Source organism: Suncus etruscus, chromosome 3 (assembly GCF_024139225.1).
Source record: "Suncus etruscus isolate mSunEtr1 chromosome 3, mSunEtr1.pri.cur, whole genome shotgun sequence".
Lineage (NCBI taxonomy): Eukaryota > Metazoa > Chordata > Mammalia > Eulipotyphla > Soricidae > Suncus > Suncus etruscus.
The window spans coordinates 135267260-135293337 of record NC_064850.1 but is presented as its reverse complement, the minus strand read 5'-3'; the positions used below and the strand labels follow the sequence as shown (position 1 = coordinate 135293337).

At 42.3% G+C, this 26078-nt stretch overlaps 1 protein-coding gene across 1 annotated transcript in view; it reads left to right on the top strand.

The window, feature by feature from the left end:
- The window catches only part of PPP4R1 (protein phosphatase 4 regulatory subunit 1), a 74599-nt gene that overhangs the window by 39605 nt on the left and 8916 nt on the right, over window positions 1-26078 (top strand). The window contains exons 12-19 of the mRNA XM_049770018.1: window positions 6348-6505; window positions 7962-8057; window positions 11659-11844; window positions 13701-13862; window positions 19274-19374; window positions 21993-22113; window positions 22213-22347; window positions 23091-23232. Of these exons, the coding sequence (XP_049625975.1) occupies window positions 6348-6505; window positions 7962-8057; window positions 11659-11844; window positions 13701-13862; window positions 19274-19374; window positions 21993-22113; window positions 22213-22347; window positions 23091-23232 (1101 nt within the window). The remainder of the gene's footprint in view (window positions 1-6347; window positions 6506-7961; window positions 8058-11658; window positions 11845-13700; window positions 13863-19273; window positions 19375-21992; window positions 22114-22212; window positions 22348-23090; window positions 23233-26078) is intronic.

Below are 26078 nucleotides of genomic sequence, written 5' to 3'. Positions count from 1 at the left end.
CAGTATTTTTTTTTGGGGGGTGGTCACACCTGGCAGCGCTCAGGGGTTATTCCTGGCTCTATGCTCAGGGGACCATATGGGATGCCGGGATTTGAACCACCATCCTTCTGTATGCAAGGCAAACACCCTACCTCCATGCTATCTCTCCGGCCCAACACCTTACAGTATTTAAGTTGGTCATGGTACTCTTTCCACTCATAATGCCAGAACTTTTATGGCATATTCATTGTGACATCCCTTGACTGTGATTTTTTTCCTAGGCACTAAGTACATAGTTGCAACAAACATAACAATACTTTTCCAGGATACAGAACTTGGCTAAGCCATCATTTCTTCCATAACATCAAAGATGTCTACCTTTGTAGGTCAGTGGAGGAGAGTGCCACTCCAGTGGTGTTTGGGTGTCCATTGATCACTGCCAACAATCCCCAGCCTGGTCATACAGATTGAATTTTCAGCGGCAGTACTTGAGGGGACATCAGGGCCTTGAGACTGCAAGGTGTGCATTCTGCATCTTTGTGTTCTCTCTAGCCCCCAATAAATAACTGCTTTTTCATTGATTGATGCAGTGGAGAGTTACTCTGTTTTTCTTGCTGGGAGGTAGGGATATGGAGTGCCAGGGATTAAACCTGGGATAACTGCATGCAAAGTTCCAGCCCTTTCGTTCATGCTATCTCCCTGGCCCAGAAAGCACTAAATTTTTCAGAAGATAAGATTTATTTATCTTATTGGAAAATTTTGATCAGTGACTAAGTCATGTTTGTATATCTTTCCCTCTCTCTACCCCCCAACAAATCTCTGGAAGCTTCCTCCACCCTTCCCCTTTATTTTTATTAAATTCTTTATTTGAGCACCATGATTACAGATACCCCTCGCTTAACGACCTACCTGTTTAGCAACCGCTCACACTTACGACCATCTCTTCACCATTATTTTATTTTAAATATCCTTTCTCCATCTTGTATACTCTACAGTACAGTACTGTTCTGTAATACATTGCAGTACTATGTGTAAATTATACAACCTATGCAAACTAAAACAAGTGGAAGTTTTCAGTTTGATTTTTCTTATTATTTTACTTAAATTCAGAATACTGTATTGTCAAGTACTATGCATATACTGTACTACTGTATACAGTCCATGCAGTTCCTCACTTAACGACCAATTCGCTTAACAACCAAGTCTTTGGAACGGAACTTGGTTGTTAAACAAGGAGTATCTGTACAAACATGATTATAGTTGGGTTTCAGTCACAAACAGAACACCCCCATTCAGTGCAACATTCCCAACCCCAATGTCCCCGCTCCCTCCTTCCCATCCCCTGCCTGTATTCAAGACAGGCATTCTACTGCAGGTTTTTTAAGTTCAGTAAGCTGGGTTTTTTTTTTTTCTTAAAGAGTAAGTGTTAAAAAAAAAAGCCACAGTAGTAAAAGTGTGAAAGTGGCAAACGCCGTTGTTTGCATGGGCCCAACAAAATATGCGGAAAACGGGGGAAAAAATCCTTGGCCTAATTACAAGAAGGCCTCACCCCAGAAGTTTATTGGCATAAGACCGACTCTGGGTTCCAGGCATACCAGTCTGTCCAACCTCTGAGTCATTCTCCATGGTCCAGGTGAAACTTTTTTACACTTTAGCTGTTGTTGGTATCAGGTTCCTGTATTTAAAGATTCTGATTTCTGTGCATTTCCTTCATCGAAGTCAGGCTGATGTGGAGCATTCTCTAGTTTCACCTCACCATTTGATGCAGAGAGACCTGCCCTGCAAGCAGGTTGTTGCTTGCTAAGTTGTCTGGGTGTTGAGAGCACTCTTTGGAGTAAGTCAATGCCAGAGCAGTGGTAGGCTCTTCCCTGGTAGAAGTTTGCGTCCTGGTAACCTTATACACAATTGTGGTTGTTTCCATAGATGGTATCCATTGTTCAGGGGTGTATGGGCAATGTCCATTCTTCTGAGGCCTAAGCCAAATCATTATGCCAATGTTCAGGGTATAAGGCCTAACTGCATTACCAAATTTGTGTTCCCATCTTTATTAGATAAGAACTTGTTTGCATATGTAATATTTTCCCATTTTAATGTGCCTATGCAAAAGAGAAACAATGCCACAATATATTGTTGGTACATCTGGGGGCCAAGGGTACAAGCCCAACATTCCCCGTAACTTGGTTCTAATATGAATCCTATACAGAGATACTCGTCTACCAGCATTGCTTATTGAACAAATCCCAAAGGGGAAAAAGTAAGCAAACAAACAAACAAAAAACCCGTGGGCAAAATTGTCACTATATAAGAGGATATTCAAAAAGAGTTATAGATATTAAGGAAATACATCTAAGAGATACAAAATGGGGGGGGGTGTTGTTTCCGGGACACCACTTTGGTCTGGGATTTGGCCATCTGGAGTCTGTAAACAACTCCCAGCTCTTCCGTATCAGGAAATGTCTTTGAGTGGGCCGGTTGGTAACTAATTATGGTAGCAAGCACAGGAATCCAGTGAAGAGAGTTAGAGGATAGGAGTTCGTTGATAATAGATTGATAGGAACAGAGTTTTGGTTTCTTCTCAGGCTGAGAGTCTATTTTTTAGTTTTGGGTGCTGGCTGTCAGCCTGAGAGAGGATAATTGCTTCATAAGGAGCTAAGAGCTGAGGGTAAAAATGGTTACATGTGGGGTAATAGTCAGTGGGGGTGAGAGTAAAGGACTAGAAATGAGCCTGTAAGGTAGTGAGCCAATACGGGAAGGGAATAATACAACATAGACATTCTGTATATTGTAAACATAAATGAATGCCTATGATATCCTAACTATACAGTATAATGCAAAGTGGATATCCTATAAATCTTACAATAGCCCCCATGTGGTTTGAGAATGGGGATTAGTGGGAAGGGAAGTTCACCAGTTCCCTCCCCAGTCTACCCCTCTGGTGCAGGGTGGGGGTGGGGAGGCCAGGGTCCCCTTTAAACTGCTCCTGGCACCCACCTTACTGGCACCCTGGGCAGGCGGTAACCCTGGGGTCCAGGAGGAAGGGGAGAGAAGGCTGTGTGGGGCAGCCGGAACCCACTTCTTCCCTTAAGCTTGGCCAAAAAGCATACAGCACGGAGCCATGCCATTCCCTGTATTGCCTGCTGAAGCTTCCAGCTCCTAGAGAGGAGTTTGGGTCCTTAATTGTGCTGTAAGCTGGAAGTTCACCAGTCCCTCCACCCCCTGGTGCAGGATGGGGGATACCTGGAGTCCCCTTTAAACTGCTTCCCAGCACCCACCTTGCTGGCACCCTGGGCAGGCAGCCAGAGGTAACCCTGGCCACCCCCCCTTTTTTTTTGTTTTTTTTTGGGGGGGGGTCACACCTGGCAGCGCTCAGGGGTTACTCCTGGCTCTATGCTCAGAAATCGCTCCTGGCAGGCTCAGGAGACCATTTGGGATGCCGGGATTCAAACCAACAACCTGCATGAAAGGCAAATGTCTTATCTCCGTGCTATCTCTCCGGTCCCTCCCCCCCTTTTTTTTATATAGTGATGCTTAGAATCCAATCCAAGGTCTCGCATGAGCACAGCCAGGTGCTCTGCCACAGAACTGCATTCTTGGCTCTTCAGGAAGCATTTTTAGGAAGGGTTAAATTATTACTTGCCCAGAGAAACTTCTTTTCCTTTTACCATAGTGGCTACCCTCAGCGTAGTGCCACAGATAAGGGTGTGCTGGCCCAGGCTCTCTAGGGCATCAGGGCCATGCCCAGCAGTGATGTGATGGAGGGTGTGGGGTGGTAGGGACATGGCACCCATATTGAACTTAGGGCTTTGCATATGCGACACATTGTGCCAGGGCCAAGAGAGACAACCCATTTTAAGGCATCCTTGCAAGAGCCCAGCTTCACTTCAGTAAACCTCTGCCTCACTTGTTCTTTTTCCTATTTGTTTTTTGTTTGTTTGGTTGGTTGGTTTTTGGGACACACCCAGCAGCGCTCAGGGGCTACGCTCTGGCTCTATGCTCAGAATTTGCTCCTCGCAGGCTCAGGGCACCATACGGGATGCCGGGATTCGAACCACTGTCCTTCTGCAGGCAAGGCAAATGCCTTACTTCCATGATATCTCTCTGACCCCCTCTTTTCCCTATTTGATAGGAAATATTCCAGGTACAAAATTGAGTCTTAGACATTTCTTTGCTTTACATTCTTGCTTATTTAACTTTTACCTACTCGAGGCAGTGATGTTTTTCTTTTTTAATATTGGCTTTTGGTTTAAAAAAAAAAAAAAAGTAGCAGGGGCCAGGTAGGTGGCGCTGGAGGTAAGGTGTCTGCCTTGCAAGCGCTAGCCAAGGAAGGACCGCGGTTCGATCCCCCGGCGTCCCATATGGTCCCCCCAAGCCAGGGGCGATTTCTGAGCACATAGCCAGGAGTAACCCCTGAGCGTCAAACGGGTGTGGCCCAAAAACCAAAAAAAAAAAAAAAAAAGTAGCAGTATTTTCAGGATCTAGATAGAGATCATTCCTGTCAGAAAAACAATAGAACCAATGAGAACTTACATGGAAGGTTTAAGGAAGAAGGTATCCCCTTTCCAGATACTTTTTTTTTTTTTTTTTTTTTGGGTCACACCCGGCAGTGCTCAGGGGTTACTCCTGGCTCCATGCTCAGAAATTGCTCCTGGCAGGCACGGGGGACCATATGGGACGCTGGGATTCGAACCGATGACCTCTTGCATGAAAGGCAAACGCCTTACCTCCATGCTATCTCTCCAGCCCCCCCTTTCCAGATACTTATTATGAGAGTGGGGACGGGGGGGGGGGGTGGGGGGGTGTTACCTGGCATTGTCCAAATGTAGTTTGAGTCTCAGGCCTTTGGGATCACAAGGAGATTGATTCACATTGAACTTGAATAATGTTGCATTGAATGATTGACACTTACTTGATTTATCACAGCTACATCATACAAAACAAAAGGAAGAATTATCCAGACTCACAGATCAATTTCCTTCCAATTTGATCCTGTAAGCAAATTAGAACTTTTGTATGTGTGTGATGGTGCCTGGAATCACACTGGCAGAGTAACCAGTAGTACATCATGTGTGTGGGTGTGTTGTTGTTGAATTTATTAGAAACTTCCACATAAACACTTTCAATGCATTCTATGTGGAATGGGATATTTTAACTCTTACATATTGTACATTCTCTTTTACTACTATCTGAATTTAATTTGGGAAACTTAAAAGGTTCCAAAAGGAGTAGCTAATGTTTAAAAACCTTAGTATATGTGAAAGCTGAAATTCTCTAAACAAATGAGTAACTTTTTATAATTAAACCACCTTAAATTAATATTAAATAATGATCTAATCAAATAAAACCTCTTTCTGCATAGTTACCTCTGTGGGTCTATACCTAATCTTAATGCTGTAACACAGTAACAGCCTATCTCAGTAATTACTCCGTTTTTATGTCCTTAAGTACAGTAGGGACAACTTCTTAATCTTTGTACTAAATTTGAAGTTAAAGGGCCAGAAAGTATAGTGGAGATGGCGCTTGCCTTGCTTGTGGCCGACTTGGGTTTGATCCCTGAGCACAGAGCCCAGAGGAACCCCTAAGCACCATCAAGTATGGCCCTAAACTCAAAATTTTTAAATAATATGAAGTTAAAATTAATATTTCTATTTTAAGTATCCAGGTAAAATGTTTGATACTTGAAGTTAAGCAATACAAATATATTTTTGATAAATTTCTTACTTGGGAGAGTGAAAGAATACTTGTTCTTAGTTTTTAATCACTTTTCTATTGAAGGTGCGGTTTGAAATGTAAACTTCTACTGTTTACTAGAGTTAGAGGTCATTTTCTTTTGCTGCAAGCAACATGATTCATTGCAGTTATTTGGGACAAATCACTAATTTTACATTTAAAATGAAATGCACCAAAACTGTGTTAAGATGTGAGATGTTAAAAAATTTTAACTTCAACAAAAATCTTTGTAATTACCATTGTTTTATATTGGCAGGGTTTGTGTATGGCGCTCTTCTGCTAAAATAGCTTAGTAAGTAAGCCTTGTCAGTTTGATTCACACACTACCAAAACATAATTAACTTACATTGAAATTGACTCTTACTTATTTGAGGGTCCCTCTTAAACTAGATAGAATATTTTCTTACTAACGCAGAATAATGTACAGTAGTGGATAAACATGTTTAATCTCGTGAAAGCGCATTAGTTTTCTACTATTTCTCTTGGAGGACTAATGATTGACCACTGTAGAGTTTTTTCAAAACCCCAGCTTTTTGATGGCAGTATCAGAGTGTTTTGTTCTAGTGTAGAACGCAGACCAGAACCTTTCCAACTTGTGTTCATGCTGTGCCTCATTTACCCTTTCCTTGTTCTGCCTGCAGCGCAGTTAGACGTGCTGTCGGCCGCACTGCTTGCTTCCAGCCTGGATGCTCGGGAAGAGGCCAGCGATGAGGAAAAGAAAAGCGAAGCGCCAGATGAGCTGTCAAACTGTAAACTAAATCATGATTCTCCCGTGCCTTTAATCAACGAATCTGTTGAGGTAACCAACTCAGTCAAGTGTTTATCAAGCAAGAGCAGTAGAATCAGATGTCTGTTGGGGACAGGGTAGCTTCTCAGTTGTAGCTAGTGTCTTCTGTTGCCTCGTTTCCTCAGTGCTCCCTTTTGCATATAGTAAAATAATCATCACCACATCCTGCCTCTGTGACACTAGTGTCCTATTAAAAGTGCTTGGAACAAAGGATTCCAGTTCTGTCTACATGACAGTTTTTAAGTAGCCTCAATGTTAATGTAGCTCACTGCAGTGAAATAGTCTTACTGGAAACAAAGCCCTTTATCAAGAATAATTAACTCTTCCCTTTTCTTTTTGGAGAGGTGCTTTGTTTCTGATCGGACCATTTCACTGCAACAAGCAACACTGTATTCTGAGCGAAGATCGGGACTTGAGGCCAAGTTGCGGAGGGCCAATGGCATTATCTGGAGTCTGGAGAGTGAGGGTGGGTACTGTTACTAGCATCATCTCTGCCATGTACTTGGAGCTGTTCTGTATGACCCCTCCCCGATTTCCTCCGTGATTACATCCCGACCAAGCCAGCAACATTTAGTGTCCATAGTTCTGATCCCTTCTTTATAGAAACGGAGGAGTAACCACTGATTGCCAGGATCAAATGGGTTCAGACCAGAGTAAGAGTGTGTTTTATACACACATGGAGATGGTGAGATTTGTCAGCTTGAGAGGGTTTCTCTTTCGTGTTAGATCAAAGTTAGAAATCATGTAGTTTGAAGTGCTTCAGAATGAAATCTTGATGACTTAACATCATTGGGAATTTGAATTCTAAGATTTATCTGCAATTTAAAATCGGCATTTTAAAAGGTGCTTTATATTTGCTTTGGACTGTTAAAAGAGAAATCTTGTGAAATTATAAATTAATACTCAAATAGTAATAATAGTAAAAAGAGTAATTGCAGATGATACCCTCTGGCTTCTAAAAAACAGTTCACTAAGGACCAGAGAGATAGCACAGCCGTAGGGCATTTGCCTTTCACACAGCTGACCTGGGACAGGCCCGGTTCAATTCCTGGCATCCCATATGGTCCCCTGAGCCCACTCACAGCAATTTTTTTGAGCACAGAGCCTGGAGTGGCCCGAGTGTTGTCGGGTGTGGCCCCAAAACCAATAAAAATAAATTGATTAAAACAAATAAAAACAGTTCACTAAAGCACCCTCTAAATACTTTTGTAAGTAAGTGCATTTCAAGTTTACTTTCTTGTTTCATTCTGGAATTCACTTTCATAGATTCAAGCAACCTCTTGAGGCTTGATGTAGCCAAAGGAAGTTCATAAAAGTTGTCATGTTAGTTTATAAACTTAAAATAAAAAAGGATATCTATATTCTGTTATATTTTGGCACTCTTAAAAGGTAAGTAACTGTAGTCAAGATAGTTTAAATGAGGAAAGCTTAAAACCAAACTCTTAAGTAAATGTTTTTTTCCTTACAGAGTCTGGACTCCACCCTTCACTATATTCATAATGATTCAGACTTGAGCACCAATAGTAGTTTCAGCCCTGATGAGGAAAGGAGATCAAAAGTACAGGTAAGTGACCCAAATTTTTCATTTGCATGGGTATTAACATTTGTTTTAGTACTATTTCTTAGCAGATCTTATCCTTTTCTGGGGTGTTGTCTTGCTTTGTTCTACTTTCTCAAATTCAGACCAACATCTGTTTTTTTCTTAGACCAGTCACATGTGGGCTTGGGAGAGATCTCTCCAAACTGTATCTATGCTTTGTGTTTGGTCTCCTGTATCTGAGGTCATGTTAGCACTTCCGGGAGCAACCTGTAGGCCAGGTTGTAGTAGTTGTAGTAGCCTCTAAGCACTACCAGATGTGGCCCAGAACCAAAACCAAACAGAAAAGAAGAAAATCCAAATTGGGCCTTGATGACATCCAAAAAGCTGGGGGCCTTGACTAGCATGCACAAGACCCCAGGTTTGTGACCTGGTACCATCTGGCCACCTGAGCATGGAGCTTGGAACCCTAGTGTTATCCTCCAGCCCCACTGGGGAGGCTCAAACAAAAGGAAAATGAAAATAAAATTTATTGTGTGAACTGAAATCTTCCTTCCCCATAACTTAGGTCCTATTCTTCAGAGTAATCACAGATCATGGTTCCTTCTGAATTTGCGTTTCTGTGGATAAGAAATATAAGTACTGCTTCTTGTTTTTCAAAGAAAGTCTCCTAACCCACACTTTGGTGCATTTGATCATGCCATCATGGCCAAGAATGTTAAGATACTGTTTGATTTTCATGTTGGGGAGCTGACTCCCAGGGCTAGAATGATGGGAATACTCTGACCTCCAGCACTCTTTCTGAGCACTGCCAGGAGTAACCACTAACCCAAAGATGTATATAACTGAATTTCAGAAATAAGACGTGAAAAATGGTCCATTGTTTAGTGTCATTAGTAACACACTATAATCCAATGTCAGAGATTTTAAATTTGGGGAGAAATTTTTTTTATTTTAAACATTATGATTTACATTACTTTCACTGATAAGGTTTAATGCATACCCTGTTCTAACACTACATGTTCCAAAAGAATGTATATACACAATATGCCCTCAAAACACACATACACACACACAGTGTCATCTCACTTCTGTTGCCTTTGGCTTTTCTTCCCCACACACTGCCAGTATGTGAGAAGAGATTATTCTGTATCAGTTGGAAAAGTTTTTTTGTTAATTTTTGGTTTTGGGCCACACCCGGTAACCAGTGACACTCAGGGGTTACTCCTGGCTATGCGCTCAGAAATTGCTCCTGGCTTGGGGGACCATGTGGGACATCAGGGGATCGAACTGAGGTCTGTCCTAGGTTAGCGCGTGCAAGGCAGACACCTTACGCCCTATGCCACCACTCTGGCCCCCTTTAAATTTTTTTTTTTTTTTTTTTGTGGAAAAGCGTTTTTATAGGAACAGATAGTATGAATGCTAGTTCATACTTTCTTTTTTTTTTTTTTTAATTTTTTCTTTTTAAGAAACGTGCTATGTTGTGCTTCATGTATGACTTGGGGCTATAACCAGTAGTTTCTTAGATGTTTATAGCTTTAGTTACATTGGGATATTATAACTGTTACATTCATTGTCCTTATCATGGTATTTGCTTCTGGAACTCTTCGGCAAGAATTCTTAAGTCAGATTGTATGTGACCCCTTGTTTATTCTAGTAATTAATTAATTAATTAATTAATTAATTTTTGGGTTTTGGGTCACACCCAGCAGCGCTCAGGGGTTACTCCTGGCTCTATGCTCAGAAATTGCTCCTGGCAGGCTCGGGGGACCATATGGGATGCCGGGATTTGAACCATTGTCCTTCTGCATACAAGGCAAACACCCTACCTCCATGCTATTTCTTTGGCCCTGTTCTATTTATTAAAAATGATCGAGTTGGTGAGCCAAAGAGAGAACACGAGCATTAAGGAGCTTGCTTTGCACATGGCTGACATTGCTTCACCATTTGCCCATGGGGGTGGGGGAACTGGTTTCTTCAAATGTATCATTACCTTCAGCCACAAGATTAGTCTTAATTGGCACCATACTCTGTCTTTGTACAGGGAATATCCCAACATGACAGGCACTCCTTTCAGCTGGACCATAGACTCACAGACTCACCATGCTAGGCCTGTGTATGCCCCAGCACAGCAAGAACTGCTTCTCAGCACCCCATGGCCCAGTGCTGGCATAGCCAAGGGGACAGTGGCCCTGTCTGGCAGCTGTGAACTCCTCCCCTTCCCTGTCTTTCTAGGACACTGGGGCAGGCACTCCACTTACTTGGCTGTTGTATTAGCCTGGGGTCCCTGTATGGGAGAGCTTGGACTAAGGAGCCCCATGCAGCTGATGAAGCTCTTGGCAGTCAGATGAAATCAGTTGTGACTGGGAAATGATTCAGACACTGGCAGCCAAAGTGTGGTGCAAAACCACCAAGAGACTAGAACTTTTATCATTAGGATTTGGAGTCTGCAGTTCAAATGGATGTTCTTAAAAGAATAAAAGTCAGGGACAGCAGCTTAAGTGAGATCCCGTGTTGCATTCCCCAGCACCACATGGCCTACTCAAGCATGGCCAGAAGTGTCCCCTATTAAAATATAAGCATGTTTGCCTGTTTTACTACTTGATTAGTCATCAGTTATAGTAATTTTTTTTCTCCTAGAGATATTTTTTTTTTTTTTTTGGTTTTTGGGCCACACCCGTTTGACGCTCAGGGGTTACTCCTGGCTATGTGCTCAGAAATCGCCCCTGGCTTGGGGGGACCATATGGGACGCCGGGGGATCGAACCGCGGTCCTTCCTTGGCTAGCGCTTGCAAGGCAGACACCTTACCTCCAGCGCCACCTACCCGGCCCCTCTAGAGATATTTTTATTCATTTATATATGTATTTTCCTTAGTGTGTTTTCCTTAACTCTTTCATTATTAGATACTCAGCATTTTGAGATGGGATTTTCTCTATTTGAGATGCCATGTTATATCCTTATATTTAGAAATAAGTTTGTTGGGGCCAGATTGATAGCACAGCAGTAAGGCATTTGCCTTGCATGCGGCTGACCTGGGATGGACCCTGGTTCAATCCCCAGTATCCCATGTGGTCCCCCGAGCCTACCAGGAATGACTTCTTAGCACAGAGTCAGGAGTAAGTCCTGAATGCCGCTGGGTGTGGCGCAAAGAAACAAACAGACAAAAAGAATAGTAAAATAAGTGCCGAAGAGATAGCATGGAGAGAGGGCGTTTGCCTTGCATGCAGAAGTACGGTGGTTCGAAACCCAACATCCAGTATGGTTCCCCGAGCCTGCCAGGAGCAATTTCTGAGTGTAGAGCCAGGAGTAGCCCCTGAGCGTTGCCAGATGTGACCCAAAAACCAAAAAAAAAAAAAAAAAAGTAGTAAAATAAGTTTATTGAGTCAGAAAAATAGAGCAAGTGGCAAGTTTGCTTGTTTTGTTTCTAACTGGCCCAGATTATAAGCACTCATATGAGTACTCATATGAGCCCTTTAGTACTGCCAGGTGTCACTTTTGAACACAGAGCCAGGGGTAGCACCTGGGCACTACCAGGTATGGCCCCAAACCCCCTCCCTAATAAATTAAAATTTGCTTAATTTATATGTAAATGCCTCAAAGTGTGTTACTGGTCTCTCTTTGTATTAGGATGTTGTCCCTCAAGATCTGTTAGACCAATATTTATCGATGACTGACCCCTCCCGTGCACAGACTGTGGACACGGAAATTGCTAAGCATTGTGCATACAGTCTTCCTGGCGTGGCCCTGACCCTTGGCAGGCAGAACTGGCACTGCCTGAGAGAAACTTATGAGACTCTGGCCTCAGACATGCAGGTAAGTGCAATGCAGCTACAAAGTCAGAGTCTGCATGTGGAAATTGGGAGTTTTCATCTTTTAAAACAGTATCTGGGCCGAAGCAATGTGCAATGGGTACAGCACTTGTTTGGAATGCGACCAACCCTGGTTTGATCCCTGGCATCCCATTTGGTCTCCCCAAACCTGCCAAGAGTAATTCCAAATGCAGGTGTGCCCCCCCCCCCAAGAAATTTGTTCTTGTCATGTTAGGTCATGTTATTAAAGAAGTGTCATGTTATTAAAGGTCATGTTATTAAAGAAATTTTATGTAGGGCTGTTGTGATAGTACAGCAGGCAAGATGTTTGCCTTGCATGGTACTGACCTGGGTTTCATTCCCAACATCTTGTATGGTCCCACAAGCCCACCAGGTGTGATTTCTGAGCACGGAGCCAGGCGTAAACCTCTGAGCACCACTGAGTGTGACTCTAAAATCAAAACAAACAAACAAAAAATAGGGTTCAAAGTGCTGGCATAAACAGTAAATCTTACTAGCGCTAGCCTAGGACTGCGGTTCGATCCCCTGGCATTCCATATGGTCCCCCAAGCCAGGAGCGATTTCTGAGCACATAGCCAGGAGTAACCCCTGAGCATCACTGGGTGTGGCCCAAAAAACAAAAGAAAAAAGAAAAAATACATTGTGTACAGAACTTACATGGCAGAGTCCCACAGGTTGACCACAAGTTTTAAATCCAAAGTACTGTAAGTGACCTCAATGTACCTGATGTACTTCTGCTTCTAGTGCAGGGGCCCTCATTTTTTTTTAAATTTTTTTTAAACTTGATTGATTGATTGATTGATTGGTTTTTGGGCCACACCCAGCAGCACTGAGAGTTTACTCCTGACTCTGCACTCAGAAATTGCCCTTGGCAGGCTGGGGACCCATATGGGATGCCAGGAATCCAGCCGGATTTCTCCCAGGTCAGCCAAATGCAAGGCAAACGCCTTACCACTGTGCTATTTCTCCGGCTCCAGCTCTCATTTTATAAACGGAGCCAGTTCACTGTCCCTCAAACAGTTGGAGAGCCACACTGTAGCTTGAAAAAAATCATTAACAATAGTGGCCCTTAGGCCTTAGACACAAGCATCCCAAGCCAGAAGCATAGGGCCCAGAAATAACAACAAAATAAGATTAAACTGTTTAGGGGCTGGACTGATAGTACAGGGGTTAGAGTATTTGTTTGCCTTGCAAGCAACCAACCCGGGTTCCATCCCCAGCATCCCATATGTTCCCCCGAGCCTGCCAGGAGTGATTTCTGAGCACAGGGCAAGGAGTCACCCGTGAGTGCTTCTGGGTATGGCCCCAAAACCAAATAAACCAAAATTTATGTTGTTTATTCCTTACTATTCTATTTTACTTTTGTGATTAATTTTATTGTGACTAATCCAGATACACTTTTTTTTTGGTTTTTGGTTTTTGGGTCACACCTGGCCGTGCTCAGGGGTTACTCCTAGCTCTATGCTCAGAAATTGCTCCTGGCAGGCTCTGGGGACCATATGGGATACCGGGATTCGAACCACCATCCTTCTGCATGAAAGGCAAATGCCCTACCTCCATGCTATCTCTCCGCGCCCCCCCCCCCTTTTTTTGTGTTTTAGGCCACACCCGGTAACGCTTGGGTTACTCCTGGCTATGCACTCAGAAGTCGCTCCTGGCTTGGGGGGCCATCTGGGACGCCGGGGGATTGAACCAAGGTCCATCCAAGGCTAGCACTGGCAAGGCAGACACCTTACCTCTAGCACCATCACGCCGGCCCCTTGCTTTCATATTCTATGTAAAAGATTTAAATCTAAGTACTTTGTACTTATACTAATATGAGTATTTTTCTTTCTGCAGTGGAAAGTCAGAAGAACTTTAGCTTTCTCCATCCATGAGCTTGCAGTCATTCTTGGAGACCAGCTGACAGCTGCAGATCTGGTTCCAATCTTCAATGGATTTTTAAAAGACCTCGATGAAGTCAGGATAGGCATCCTTAAACACTTGCATGATTTCCTGAAGGTAACTTTTTCTTTCTTTTGTACAAAATTTTAAATACCAAACCGCCTCACTAGGTATAAAGATTTTTATTCTCTGCTCTCACTAAATATCTGTATAGATTTCTTTATGTTCTGTATTTAAAATATGTAGCCATGTTCTCTTTCTCCTCTCTGTCTATATCTCTTCCATCCTTTTTGTCTCTCTTCTGTCCCCTTATTCTCTCCCTTCTCTGTTTCTTCCCTCCCTCCTGAAAAAGAAGAAAACAAAAATGAAAAAAAAAATGTGGGGGCCGGGTAGGTGGCGCTGGAGGTAAGGTGTCTGCCTTGCAAGCGCTAGCCAAGGAAGGACCGAGGTTCGATCCCCCGGCGTCCCATATGGTCCCCCCAAGCCAGGGGCGATTTCTGAACACATAGCCAGGAGTAACCCCTGAGCGTCAAACGGGTGTGGCCCAAAAACCAAAAAAAAAAAAAAAGAAAAAAGAAAAAAAAATGTGGCTATGAGTTACTGGTAAGGTATAACTTGAAAAAGAAATAGAGGGGCTGGAGAGATATCACAGTGGTAGGGCATTTGCCTTGCATACAGCTGACCCAGGATGAACCTGGGTTTGATTCCTGGTGTCCCATATAGTCCCTCGAGCCAGGAGTGATTTCTGAGCACACAGTCAGGAGTAATCCCTGAGTGCCACAGGGTGTGGCCCAGAAACCACAAAGAAAGAATAAAGAAAGAAAAAGGAAATAGCCCTGGTGGGTTTTTTTCTTTATCAGTTTAGCTGGTGTCACTTTAATTTTTATTTAAAAGTAATTGTCAAATTTTATTATGAGCTTTTTCAGTTATAATTACAACTGTCCGTACAACTTTGGGTGGGCATAGCAGACAGTTCGGAGGGACCACCCCTAGCCAAATGCTCGGTTCCTCCAAGTGATATTGGGAGGAGCAGTGGGCACCCATTGGGAGGCCAGCAGGAGATGCTCTATTTGATTCCCCCTCCAGGGTCAAAGTGCAGGCACACACTGGACCTGACTTCCCTCCCAGTCACTGGTTCCCACACATTACCAGGTGTGTGTCTGGTGTCCTCTCTGCTGGGACCCAAGCATGAAATAAACATCAGCCATCACTGGGAGTGGCCCACAGCCCACAAGCCCTGTTTGGAAAGCTCCTCCAAAAAGATTAAATAAATTAAATATATGTAAAAAAGTTAGGAAGTTTCTCAGGTTTCTGTAGTATTTTAGGAGTCTGAAAGTTTTCCTTTCCTCCTCCTTGTGAGGCAGGGTTGTGGGGAAGTCTCAGGTAAACATAATGATGCACAGATCGAAACTTCTGGAAAACTGCAGCTTCTCACACTCTAGTCTAGAAATTCCTAGAGACCTAATAGACCTAATGTTTGAGGTGCTGCTTAAAAAAAATACAGACACCTGGTCTTATTTTGTGCAAATTGAACTCTCATGAATTAACCTTTCGATGTTAATTTGATTTCCCTCAATTCAAAGTCTCCCCAGAGTGTAATAATTTTTTTTTTTTTTTTTTAGTCTAAATGGCCTGTCTCGAGGCCAGAGAGATAGTACAGCAGGTAGGACACTTGCCTTACATTTGGCCAACTGGAGTTTGATCCCCAGCATCCGTATTGTATACCTCAAGATCTGTCAGGAGTGTGGTTCCTGACTGCAGAGCCAGAAGTAAATTCTGAGCACTGCCAAGTGTGGCAAAAAAAGACAAACTAAATAAAATTAATTTTTTTAAATGTCCTATTTCATTAGAGCTCTTAAATCTAAATTCTTAAATCTTAAGTCTAGTTTCTCTGGTGTCTTCTCATTATCATTGGCTCTTTTGAAGTTAAGAAAATAGTTGGGGAGGGGGACAACGATAGCATAGCAGTACGGCATTTGTCTTGCACACAGCCAACCCAGGACAGACCCTGGTTTGATTCCCGGCATTCCTTATGATCCCTGAGCCTGCCTGGAGCGATATCTGAGTGCAGAGCCAGGAGTAACCTCTGAGCACCACTGGGTGTGACCCAGAAACCAAAGAAACTAGTTGTTATGCAGAATACCATTCCACAATGTGAATTTGTCTGAGTTTTAGAACACAGTGATATTCCAGGTTTTTTTGTTTTAGTTTTGTTGTTTGCGGTTTTTGCAGAAATAAATGTCTCTGCAGGTGTTCTTCTGAAAATGTTGGTTCACAGCTGGCTGACATATTTTCATGTCAAAGATGCTCATTTCTCTGGCCATGCTAATGTCAGCTCCCCTTTTCAGAGACAGATGATCTCCCCCTTTCAGACTCCATGGATGCAGATTGCAGTCTTTCACCAAGTGCTTTGCATCTTGCAAAGTACTTGTACATTGGTTCTTAGCCAAATCAGTTGAACTGTGATTGGTTTAAGTAATGATCTTTTTCTGTCTTGCCGTCTCTATTGGTATTTTCATGAAAAGATAAACTTTGCCTTTTCCTCTCTCTTTTGTTTTCCTTTTTTTGGGGGGTGGGGGGGTGGGGCCACAACTGGTGACAGCGATCAGGGGTTACTCCTGGCTGTGCAGAAATCAGAAATCGCTCCTGAAATCGGTCCTGGCTTGGGGATCATATGGGACGCCGGAGATTCAAACCACGGTCTGTCCTAAAGTAGCACATGCAAGGCAGATGCTTTACCATTTGCGCCACCACTCTGGCCCCTTCCTCCCTCTTTTTGTGCAAGTTTTTTAGGTATTAGTGTGGAGTCTAGGATTACTTTTTTATTTACTATAATGGGAATCCAAATCTGTCATTTTTTTGTTGTTGCTTTTTGGGTATGGGGTCATACCCAGCAGTGCTCAGGGCTCTGTATTCATGACTAACTCATGTTGGAATCATGGAAGGACTGTGTGTTGTGCTAGGAATTAGCACCAGGTTATGCCAAGCAAGCTCCTTAACCCCACTGTACTATGTCTCTGGTCTGAACTCAGTTTAAGGATTCATTAAAGCTGTTTTCTGGGGCCGGAGAGATAGCATGGAGGTAAGGCGTTTGCCTTTCATGCAGGAGGTCATCGGTTCGAATCCCGGCGCCCCATATGGTCCCCTGTGCCTGCCAGGAGCAATTTCTGAGCCTGGAGCCAGGAATAACCCCTGAGCACTGCCAGGTGTGACCCAAAAACCAAAAAAAAAAAAAAAAAAAAAAAAAAAAAAAAAGCTGTTTTCTTTATTTTGTGTGTTTGGAATTCACACTTAGAAGTGGTCAGGGATTATTCCTGACTGCATTCAAGGATCACTCCTGGCAGGCTCTGAGGACCATTTGGGGATTGAATTCGGGTTGGTCAACATGCAAGGCAAGCACCTTACTTGCTATACTCTCTCTCTTGCTCTAAAGCTATTTGCTGTATCATCCATTTTTTTGGAGTTCTCTGTTTCTCCTGGTCTTTTTAAACTTAAAAAAAAAAAAATTGGGGGCCCAGAGAGATAGCACAGCGGCGTTTGCCTTGCAAGCAGCCGATCCAGGACCAAAGGTGGTTGGTTCAAATCCCGGTGTCCCATAGGGTCCCCCGGGCCTGCCAGGAGCTATTTCTGAACAGACAGCCAGGAGTAACCCCTGAGCACCGCCGGGTGTGGCCCAAAACCCCCCCCCCCCAAAAAAATTGGAGAGATGTAAAATAAAATACCATGAGTTGTGAGATCTTTCCACACACTTTATCTCCAATCCTCAGGCAGACAGGCCAGGCCTAAAGAAGCAAGGTAGTGGCAAAGGACTAGTAATAAACAGTCTAATCGGGAGAGTCTTGGGGTCAGTGGCTTCTCCCTCCTGGTGTTGTCTCCACCTCTGAGCACCAAACCGAAACTGATTTTTCTTTATTATCCCAGAACAAAGTCCACCAGGGTGGTGCAGGTTATAGTTATCCACATGTACTTTTGCATATCAAAGGAGATTTAGCAGAAAGAAAGATGGGGGAACACCTTGTTTTGGGCTAATAGCTGGGTATTATTTTAGAGAGGGGGTTGGGACCACACCCAGTGGTTCTCAGGTCTTCTGGCTTTTAGCTCAAGGATCACTCTTGGTTCAGGGAACCATTTGGGGGTGCCAGAGATTGGACCCTGGCCATGTCTAGGACAAGTGCCCTTCTAGCCATGCCATCTCTCCAGCCCCATCTCCTGGACCTTGATTGAAGAGAGTGATTAGAGTCACAGATCTGGGCTGGGGTGAATCTTTCTAGCCTTCTCGGGGCTTCAGTAGTTGCAAAGGAGTGGGGTTTCTTTTTGTTTTTTGTTGTTGTTGTTTGTTTGTTTAAGGGGTGTTTTTTTTTGTTTTGTTTTGTTTTTGGTTTTTGGGTCACACCCGGTGGTGCTCAGGGGTTACTCCTGGCTGTCTGCTCAGAAATAGCTCCTGGCAGGCACGGGGGACCATATGGGACACCGGGATTCGAACCAACCACCTTTGGTCCTGGATCGGCTGCTTGCAAGGCAAACGCCGCTGTGCTATCTCACCAGGCCCTTAAGGGGTGTTTTTAATGAATTTATATTGATGTTTTGATTTCAGTCTAGAATCATTTCTTCTTAACTTCACTTTTTTTCTCATGGTAAAATCTTTCTGTTACCATTATTTAGTCTCACTTGCACAATTTTACAACATAAATGAGACTTTTATAATTACTCCACCATCAGTCTAGTTGATGTTCCAAGATTGCTTTTAACACTTTCTGTTTATTGGAATATATCCTAGGAACTAGAAAATAGCATAGCAGGTCAGGTGCTTGCCTTTCGTGCATCCAACCTGGCTTTAGTTCAGTACCCTGAGCCTGTCAGGAGTGATCCCTCAGCAAGAAAGCAGGAGTAAGCCTTGTGAAAACCCGAGGGTGTAGTAGCCTATTTCCCTTAAACACCCCCCCCCCCCCAATATATGCCATGAAATAGTGTGGTCATGGTATTGAATTCAAGTTCAGACTTTGTTTTCTGTGTCATTATTTGATACACAGCTCAGTTGGTTCCTAATTACATCAGTTTAGTTTCTACCTTTCTTGTTGGCTATAGACCTATTTAAATATTTATAGGATCAATATTGGAGTACATTTTTTCTGTTTTTTTTTTTTTTTTTACTCCCCCCCCAAAAAAACCTCTTATTGAGCTAAACTCACTTTGTGCCATTATGGTGCCATCCATCCATTGGTTCACATGTGCTATGGCTGGTTTCTCCCAGATTTCCTTGAGACCAGTGCCAGGAATGCAGTGGTAAGTGCTAAGTACTGGTGAGTTGAGCTGAGGGTACAATCAGGTTCAAGAGAAACATGGAAATGAACAACTTTTGAAAGTAAATTGGGATTCTCAGGGGAGAATGAGTTTACCAGTTCCTAAAACATTAAATGAATCTCTACATCTCCACTGGAAGAACTAACCCTATCTCCTATAATTGTTTGAAGCAGTCTAGTAAAATAAAATCTATGCATTGCTGTAGTAAATACCTTTATTTTCTTCAGCTTCTTCATATTGATAAAAGAAGAGAATACCTTTATCAACTTCAGGAGTTTTTGGTGACGGATAATAGTAGAAATTGGCGCTTTCGAGCTGAACTGGCTGAGTAAGTTCAACAACAGTGACAGAGATTGTTTTGGATAATCAACCTACTCCACTTGACCCTTTCTGGATTTCTTTATTGCTTTGTGAAGACTCAAATATTCCTATCATCCTTTCTTCTGGGAAGGGGGAGGCTCTGAAGCAGTGCTCAAGAGGCAGTTCAGTGCCCAGCTTGAGGACGTGGTGCTGCACCGGCCCTGCACTGTTGGCTGTACCCTGTGACTCGGGGATCTTGCGGAGCTAGAGATCTGCCTCGGGTAGCCATTTCTATGTAAGGCTTGTGCCTCCGCCCCTCGATTGTCGCCAGCCCCGTGTCTTACTTGTTTAATGTTTCTTTTAATGTCTTGCTGCCAGAGAAATTTCTCAGTTTTTTTTCTTATGACTTTACCCTTTTAAAAGAAAAACTTGCCTCTAGTGACATTTAGTATGGTCACAATGTTGTGTGGCCTAATTTATACCTATCTCTTAGAACAATCCATCATTATAAAAGGAAACCCCAGTGCATGTCTGTTATATAATCTGTCCTCATACTTCCCTCACCTAACCCACCGTCAGCTGTTAATCTAGATCCAGATTGTCATAGTCTGGACGTTTCATATGATTAGATGTATATACTTACGCTGTAGCATTTAACAGTACTTTATGACTTCATTTTTTTAAATACATAGTATTTCATTGCGTTTACTAATTTATCAATGAGCATTTGAGTTGTTTTCCCACTTTGAGTTTTTGGTGAGTGAATGTTCATGTGTACATTTTTATTTAATTGTAATATTTATTGTCAGTATGGAGGGGGAAGGACTGGCACTGAGGATGAAATGCAAATGCTCAGCGCTCAGAGCCACTGTCCTGCAGCTTTTGAAGCCTCTGCTATCTCCATTGTTGTCGGTTCTTTCTTTTTAATAAGAACTGTTGATTTTATTAAAGTTTAGTGGTGCTCTTTTTACAGTATTATAAATTATGCTTTTTTAACAAGAGTGTGTCCCCAGGGCTCTCCCAGCTCCAGTTTCTCCCAGCAAGCTCAGTTTTGTAATCCAAATATTAGGGGTTTTGATGTAGGTTTACTAGTTCTGCATTTAACTTGAGAGACTACCAGGCTTTCTTTGCATCAGAATAGTGTCCTGCCTTCTCCACTTTCTTGCCAGCATATATTCTGTTTTGCGCTATTTGAATTATAGCTGTTATCATCATGATGTAAATTAATCTCATGTTTTTAATTTACATTTTCTTTATAATTGTTATTGGTTAATGACTTTCTATGTCCTTACCAGCCATTTGTATTTGTTTTCTGGAGAAATGCCCATTCAAGGTTATTGCCTGTTTATAAATGATGGTTTATGTAACTTTAGACCTCCTTTTGAAGGAGGGAGAAGAAATAGAGAAGAAATACGGTTGCTGCTGCTCCTTCCGCCACACACCCTCACCCCTTGCCCACTTAGTGCAGTCAGCTTGACATCTAGCTTTGGGACTGTCACTGCCTCTTGCTGAAGGGGCGAGCTGGGATGGGAGTGGGGCGTTTTCCAGTCTCTGTTTCACTTTGGCTTTGAGCAGTTTCCATTCCCATTCTTGTCCCTTCCCAGAACGTGACTGTTAGGACTCTTGGTGTTGGAAAGGGGGAAAATATTCCTCTGGTTCATTCTCAGTCTTTAAGAGACCCCAGGTGCTAGAGCTTTTCATAGTTCCTGTTTGAGGTCTTGGCTCAAATTTATTGTCTCTCATGCATAGGTATAAGAGCTTCTTCACCTTCCAGTTATACCTTCCAAGTTGCACTTGGGGGTGGGAACTGGAAGATGCCCCTGGATAGTCAAGCTGCTCTGCACCATCACCAGAGACTTTAGGTTTGAACTAAAGAAAACTTGAGGGGGTGTGAAGCTTCCACTGCTATCTTCTAAGGGCTAGTCATCCTGCAGATTTGGCCTTCATCCAGTTTCCTGACCCTGGCTCTCTTGGGAGTGGCCAGGGGAAGGCCAGTTTGTCGTGTCAGTAGAGTCAGTCACTTTGTGTCTCTCTTTGAAGGGCTATATTTACATATATTCATAATATTTACCATTGCTGCTAAATTTAAAGTCATGTTTATAGTTCACTTCCTATGATTACAAATGTGGATGAATTTAAACATAAACTTAGAAATCAGAAGTCAATCCTGCTCTAGGTGCCTCTTCAAGGGTGCCGGTCAGTGCTCCTGTCACTTTAGCCCAGAGAGTGTGACAATGGTCGGTTCATGTTGAACACAAACACTTCATATTGTGAGAAGCCACACAAGGGCCTTACTGCAGGCCCCTGAAAGTTTAGCTCTCTTAGTTATAGGCTTGATTTGGAGATTGAGGTTTCTCAGTGATTTCTAGACAAGCATATGAGAAAAAAGATGTTCCAGTGGTTGTGACCAGAGAGACAATTTCACACGCCCAGGGAAGATCTGCTAGAGTTGAGGCTTAGGTGTGTTTCTAGGACACAGGTTTGAGGCTACTGCATGGGAGCCCTCGTTAATCACTGGTCTGGTATGTGTTGTCTTAAAAGTTGCCCATGTCCAGTATCAGTATTCAAATGATTGATTTGTCTGTTTTCCATTGCCTTATTTTTTTATTTTAATGGTATTTTTATTTTTTGTGCTTCATTTCATAGACAGCTGATTTTACTTCTAGAATTATATAGCCCCAGAGATGTTTATGACTATTTACGTCCCATTGCTCTGAATCTGTGTGCAGACAAAGTTTCTTCTGTTCGTTGGATTTCCTACAAGTTGGTATGTGTTAAACTACTTTATTGGGTATTGAGCCACTGAATCCTATCGAGGAAATTCAGTGAAGAGGGTTTTCTCCTTACTGCTCTGTTGTTCCCTCAGGTCAGTGAGATGGTGAAGAAGCTGCACATGGCCACACCTCCCACATTTGGAGTAGACCTTATCAATGAACTTGTAGAAAATTTTGGTAGATGTCCTAAGTGGTCTGGTCGGCAAGCCTTTGTCTTCGTCTGTCAGGTAAACATGGGCTTGTCACTTGAGACACCTGTACTTGTTTAGAACTGTTTAGAACTTTAACTGTTTACCTAGCCTGAAGAACAGCACTTTGGAGCCAGGAGATTGCCCAAAGAGTTAGAGTTCATACTTTACATAGTGGAACATCACATGGTCCCAAGAGCTAGGAGTAGCGCTGCTGAAGTGGCCAAAAATAGGAAAAATTGAGAAAGAAAAGAGCTTTGTTCTGGATTTAAGAGGGTCCCCTTACAGGCTTACTCTAGCTGCTCTCAAATCAGGCCCACCATTTATGAAACCGCCATTCCCAATGCTCTCCACTAGAGGGCAATTGAATTCTGTCGCTCACAGTCCAAGGTGACTAAACCAGGACCCCAGGTCTCTGTAGCCAAAAAACCCTGTGGTGTGCATGTTTATGCACTTAAATATGTTGTTTTTAATTTTTATTCCAAGTACCTAGAATATTTATTTAAAAGAGCAATAAGTAGGACTATACAATAATGAGTACAGCAGGTGGACTATTTGCCTTGCATGCAGCTAACCTGGGTTCAATTCTCAGTACCACATACAATCCCTTGAGCTTGCCAGAAGTGATCCCAGAGCACAGAACCAAAAGTAAGCCCCTAAGCACCCCTGGGTGTTCCCCAAATCAATAATAAATTGGTAGTACTTTAGTTCTTGAAGATTTGTTAGTAATATGGCTTGATAAACTAGAATGAACTAATCAAACGCGGTCGTTCTTTTGCCAGACTGTCATTGAAGATGATTGCCTTCCCATGGACCAGTTTGCCGTGTATCTGATGCCACATTTGCTAACCTTAGCAAATGATAGGGTTCCAAATGTTAGAGTGCTCCTTGCCAAGACGTTAAGGCAAACTCTACTAGAGAAAGGTGGGTAATTGACGCTTAGGAGAGGGAGTTGTGAGGAAGAGACTACCTGAGTGGATGACTGAGCAGAAGTTGGCTGTGTTCATAAGAATGATCTGGTGGAAGATTGTAGTAGAAGCTGTTCTCTCAGAACACAAAATATTGAATGATGAGAAAAAGCAGTTTTGATTGGCACCTTCAGTTGTACTTTCTGTTTTGTTTTGGGGTCACACCCGGTGGCTCTCAGGGGTTACTCCTGGCTCTGCACTCAGAAATTGCTCCTTACAGACAAGGGAGACCATATGAGATGCCATATCCTGGGTCAGCCACATGCAAGGCAAGGCAAACGCCCTACCACTGTGCTATCTCTCCAACCCTGTACTTAATTTTTTAAATAAAATTTAAAACTTAAATTTATTTTATAAATTGAAATCACTGGGGCTGGCGCAGTGGCACTAGAGGTAAGGTGCCTGCCTTGTCTGCACTAGCCTAGGAAGGACCGCGGTTCGATCCCCCCAGTGTCCCATATGGTCCCCCAAGCCAGGAGCGATTTCTGAGCGCATAGCCAGGAGTAACCCCTGAGCATTACCGGGTGTGGCCCCAAAACAAACAAACAAAAAAAAGAAATCACTTATGACTAAAAATTATGGCCTTTGATATACTCTACTTTTTATCTTTTACTGCAGTTTGGGGTCCAGTAGCATTTTTCATTTTCTCCTTTTTGTTCTTTGGTAAGACATATCTCATGGTTTGTTTTCGGATTATAAAGTTCACTGGATTTATGCCTTTATTCATAATAAAATCCCCTGAAAGCATAATAAATACCTGTTGAAGGCATGAATTAATGAACTGTTGGAAGGCACAAAAAGAAGTTTATAATAGACATTTTAGAATGTGGATACATGAATATTACTGTTTGAAATCTCATTTTTTTTAAATAGAAATTCTAATTAAATAGAGAAGATTTTTGGGATTTTTTTGGGTATGAATGTGCAGTTGGTATTTAGGAGTGTTTTTCCATTTATTGAAGTAATAGAAGTCTATAATGTAACATATCAAAAATTTTAGCTGCCAAATATGTGGGTGAGTGATAAGAGTTTATATCATGCCTGCATGAAAACATAGGTTTGTTTCCTGGTATGCGGACATGGCGTTGTGTATAAGGTTTACATATAATGTAAAGTTTTAATAATTTATTATCAGGGCCAGAAAGATAGTTCATCAGATAGGACACTTGCCTTGCATGCAGTTGACCAAAGTTTGATCCCTGACATCCCATATGGTCCCTAAGCTAGCCAGGAGTAATTCCTGAGTGCAGAGCCAGGAATAACTCCTGTCCCCTGCCAGGTGTGGCTCTAAAACTAAAAACATAGTCCATTTATTAATACAGGTTAAGTTATTGTGTTAAAAACATGTTAATATTTTATGCTTAATCAGTTTTATATATCTTACACAAATATTGATTTTTTTTTTTTTTAAATTTTAGAATTTATTGTGAGGTGAAATACTACATTTTATAATAATGACCATACATTGTGTAATTTGTAACCTAGTTTTTTTGTTTTGTTTTTTTTTTACATTTTTTTTTTTTTACATTTTTTTTTATTTATTTTTGATCATAGTGGCTTACATATTGTTGACAATGATATTTTAGGTACATATTTACATAAAATCAGGGGGAATTCCCATCACCAAATTGTCCTCCCTACACCTCCGTTTTTGTCCTACCACCCATATCCTCTTCCCTCACCCCCAGGGTAGCTAGGATGTGTGGTCTCCTCTGTATCTAGCCTACTGCATAGTAGTCTTGCACCTCTTTGGTCCTGGTGTCTCCCTTGTTTCCCCCTCTAATTGGGGGGGCGGGACTAGCTAGTTCAAGTTACGTGGTTTTGTTTAAAGGAGAGAAAAGTAATAAACTGGGGTAAAAGTCTAATACGCCGAAAATAAGTGGAATTCTTCCAGAGGTTTTCAACATCGGTTTGAGAAATGAAGGAGAGAAAAAAGGTGAAACATTCCACCAGTACAAAAAGAAGTGTCAAATATCCCGTGAGGGCTCCAACAATAAGCACAAGCACCAAAAACAAAACAAAACAAAACAAAACAAACAAAAAAAACAAAAAAAAATAAAAACCCACAAAAATAAACACAAAACAAGCAAACAAACAAACAAAAAATGTCATGGTCTTGATATAGGAAACATGGCATAGCATACAAAGGAAGAACAGAAAGGAAGAGAAAGAATAAGTATAACTGGGGACAACTTCAATTATCACACCCAAACAGAGAAATTGACCAAAAATAGATGGGTAAATAAAAATAATAATAATAAATGAAAATAATATAATATATATATATATATATATAAAAATAATGATTTGTGCTTTTTTTTTCCCTCCTGCCCAGGCACAGTAAATATTGGGGTCATTCGAAAAGGAATTCACTTGGCCTAAGAGATATGGGGTTTCTCCGCCCTTGGAGTGTATTGTCATGGGATCAACTATAGACTCTGTTCAGGATCATTTACTCTCCTGGTGGTGCTTTTGTGGTGTTTGTAAGACCTCTGCTCTGTCCTGGGTGATACTATCAGGCCTCTGTGACTAGGGATCTCAGTATCTGCACAGATCCTGCGGTGGGAGTTATGATGAAGTCAGTCTTTGTGTTTCTAGAAGTTCTGTTCCATCATTGTCATTTTAATTCATCTTCTGTGGTTGGTGATCTTGGTCTTTGCACTGAAGCTAGGATGGCACCTAGGACAGTGTCTTTCTTTGTGCTTCCAGAAGCCCCCTTCCATTACAATGGTCTCTGCCAGACCTTTGAATCTGGGGATCATGTTCATTGTGCAGATCGTAGTTCAAACCCTAGGTTAGGGC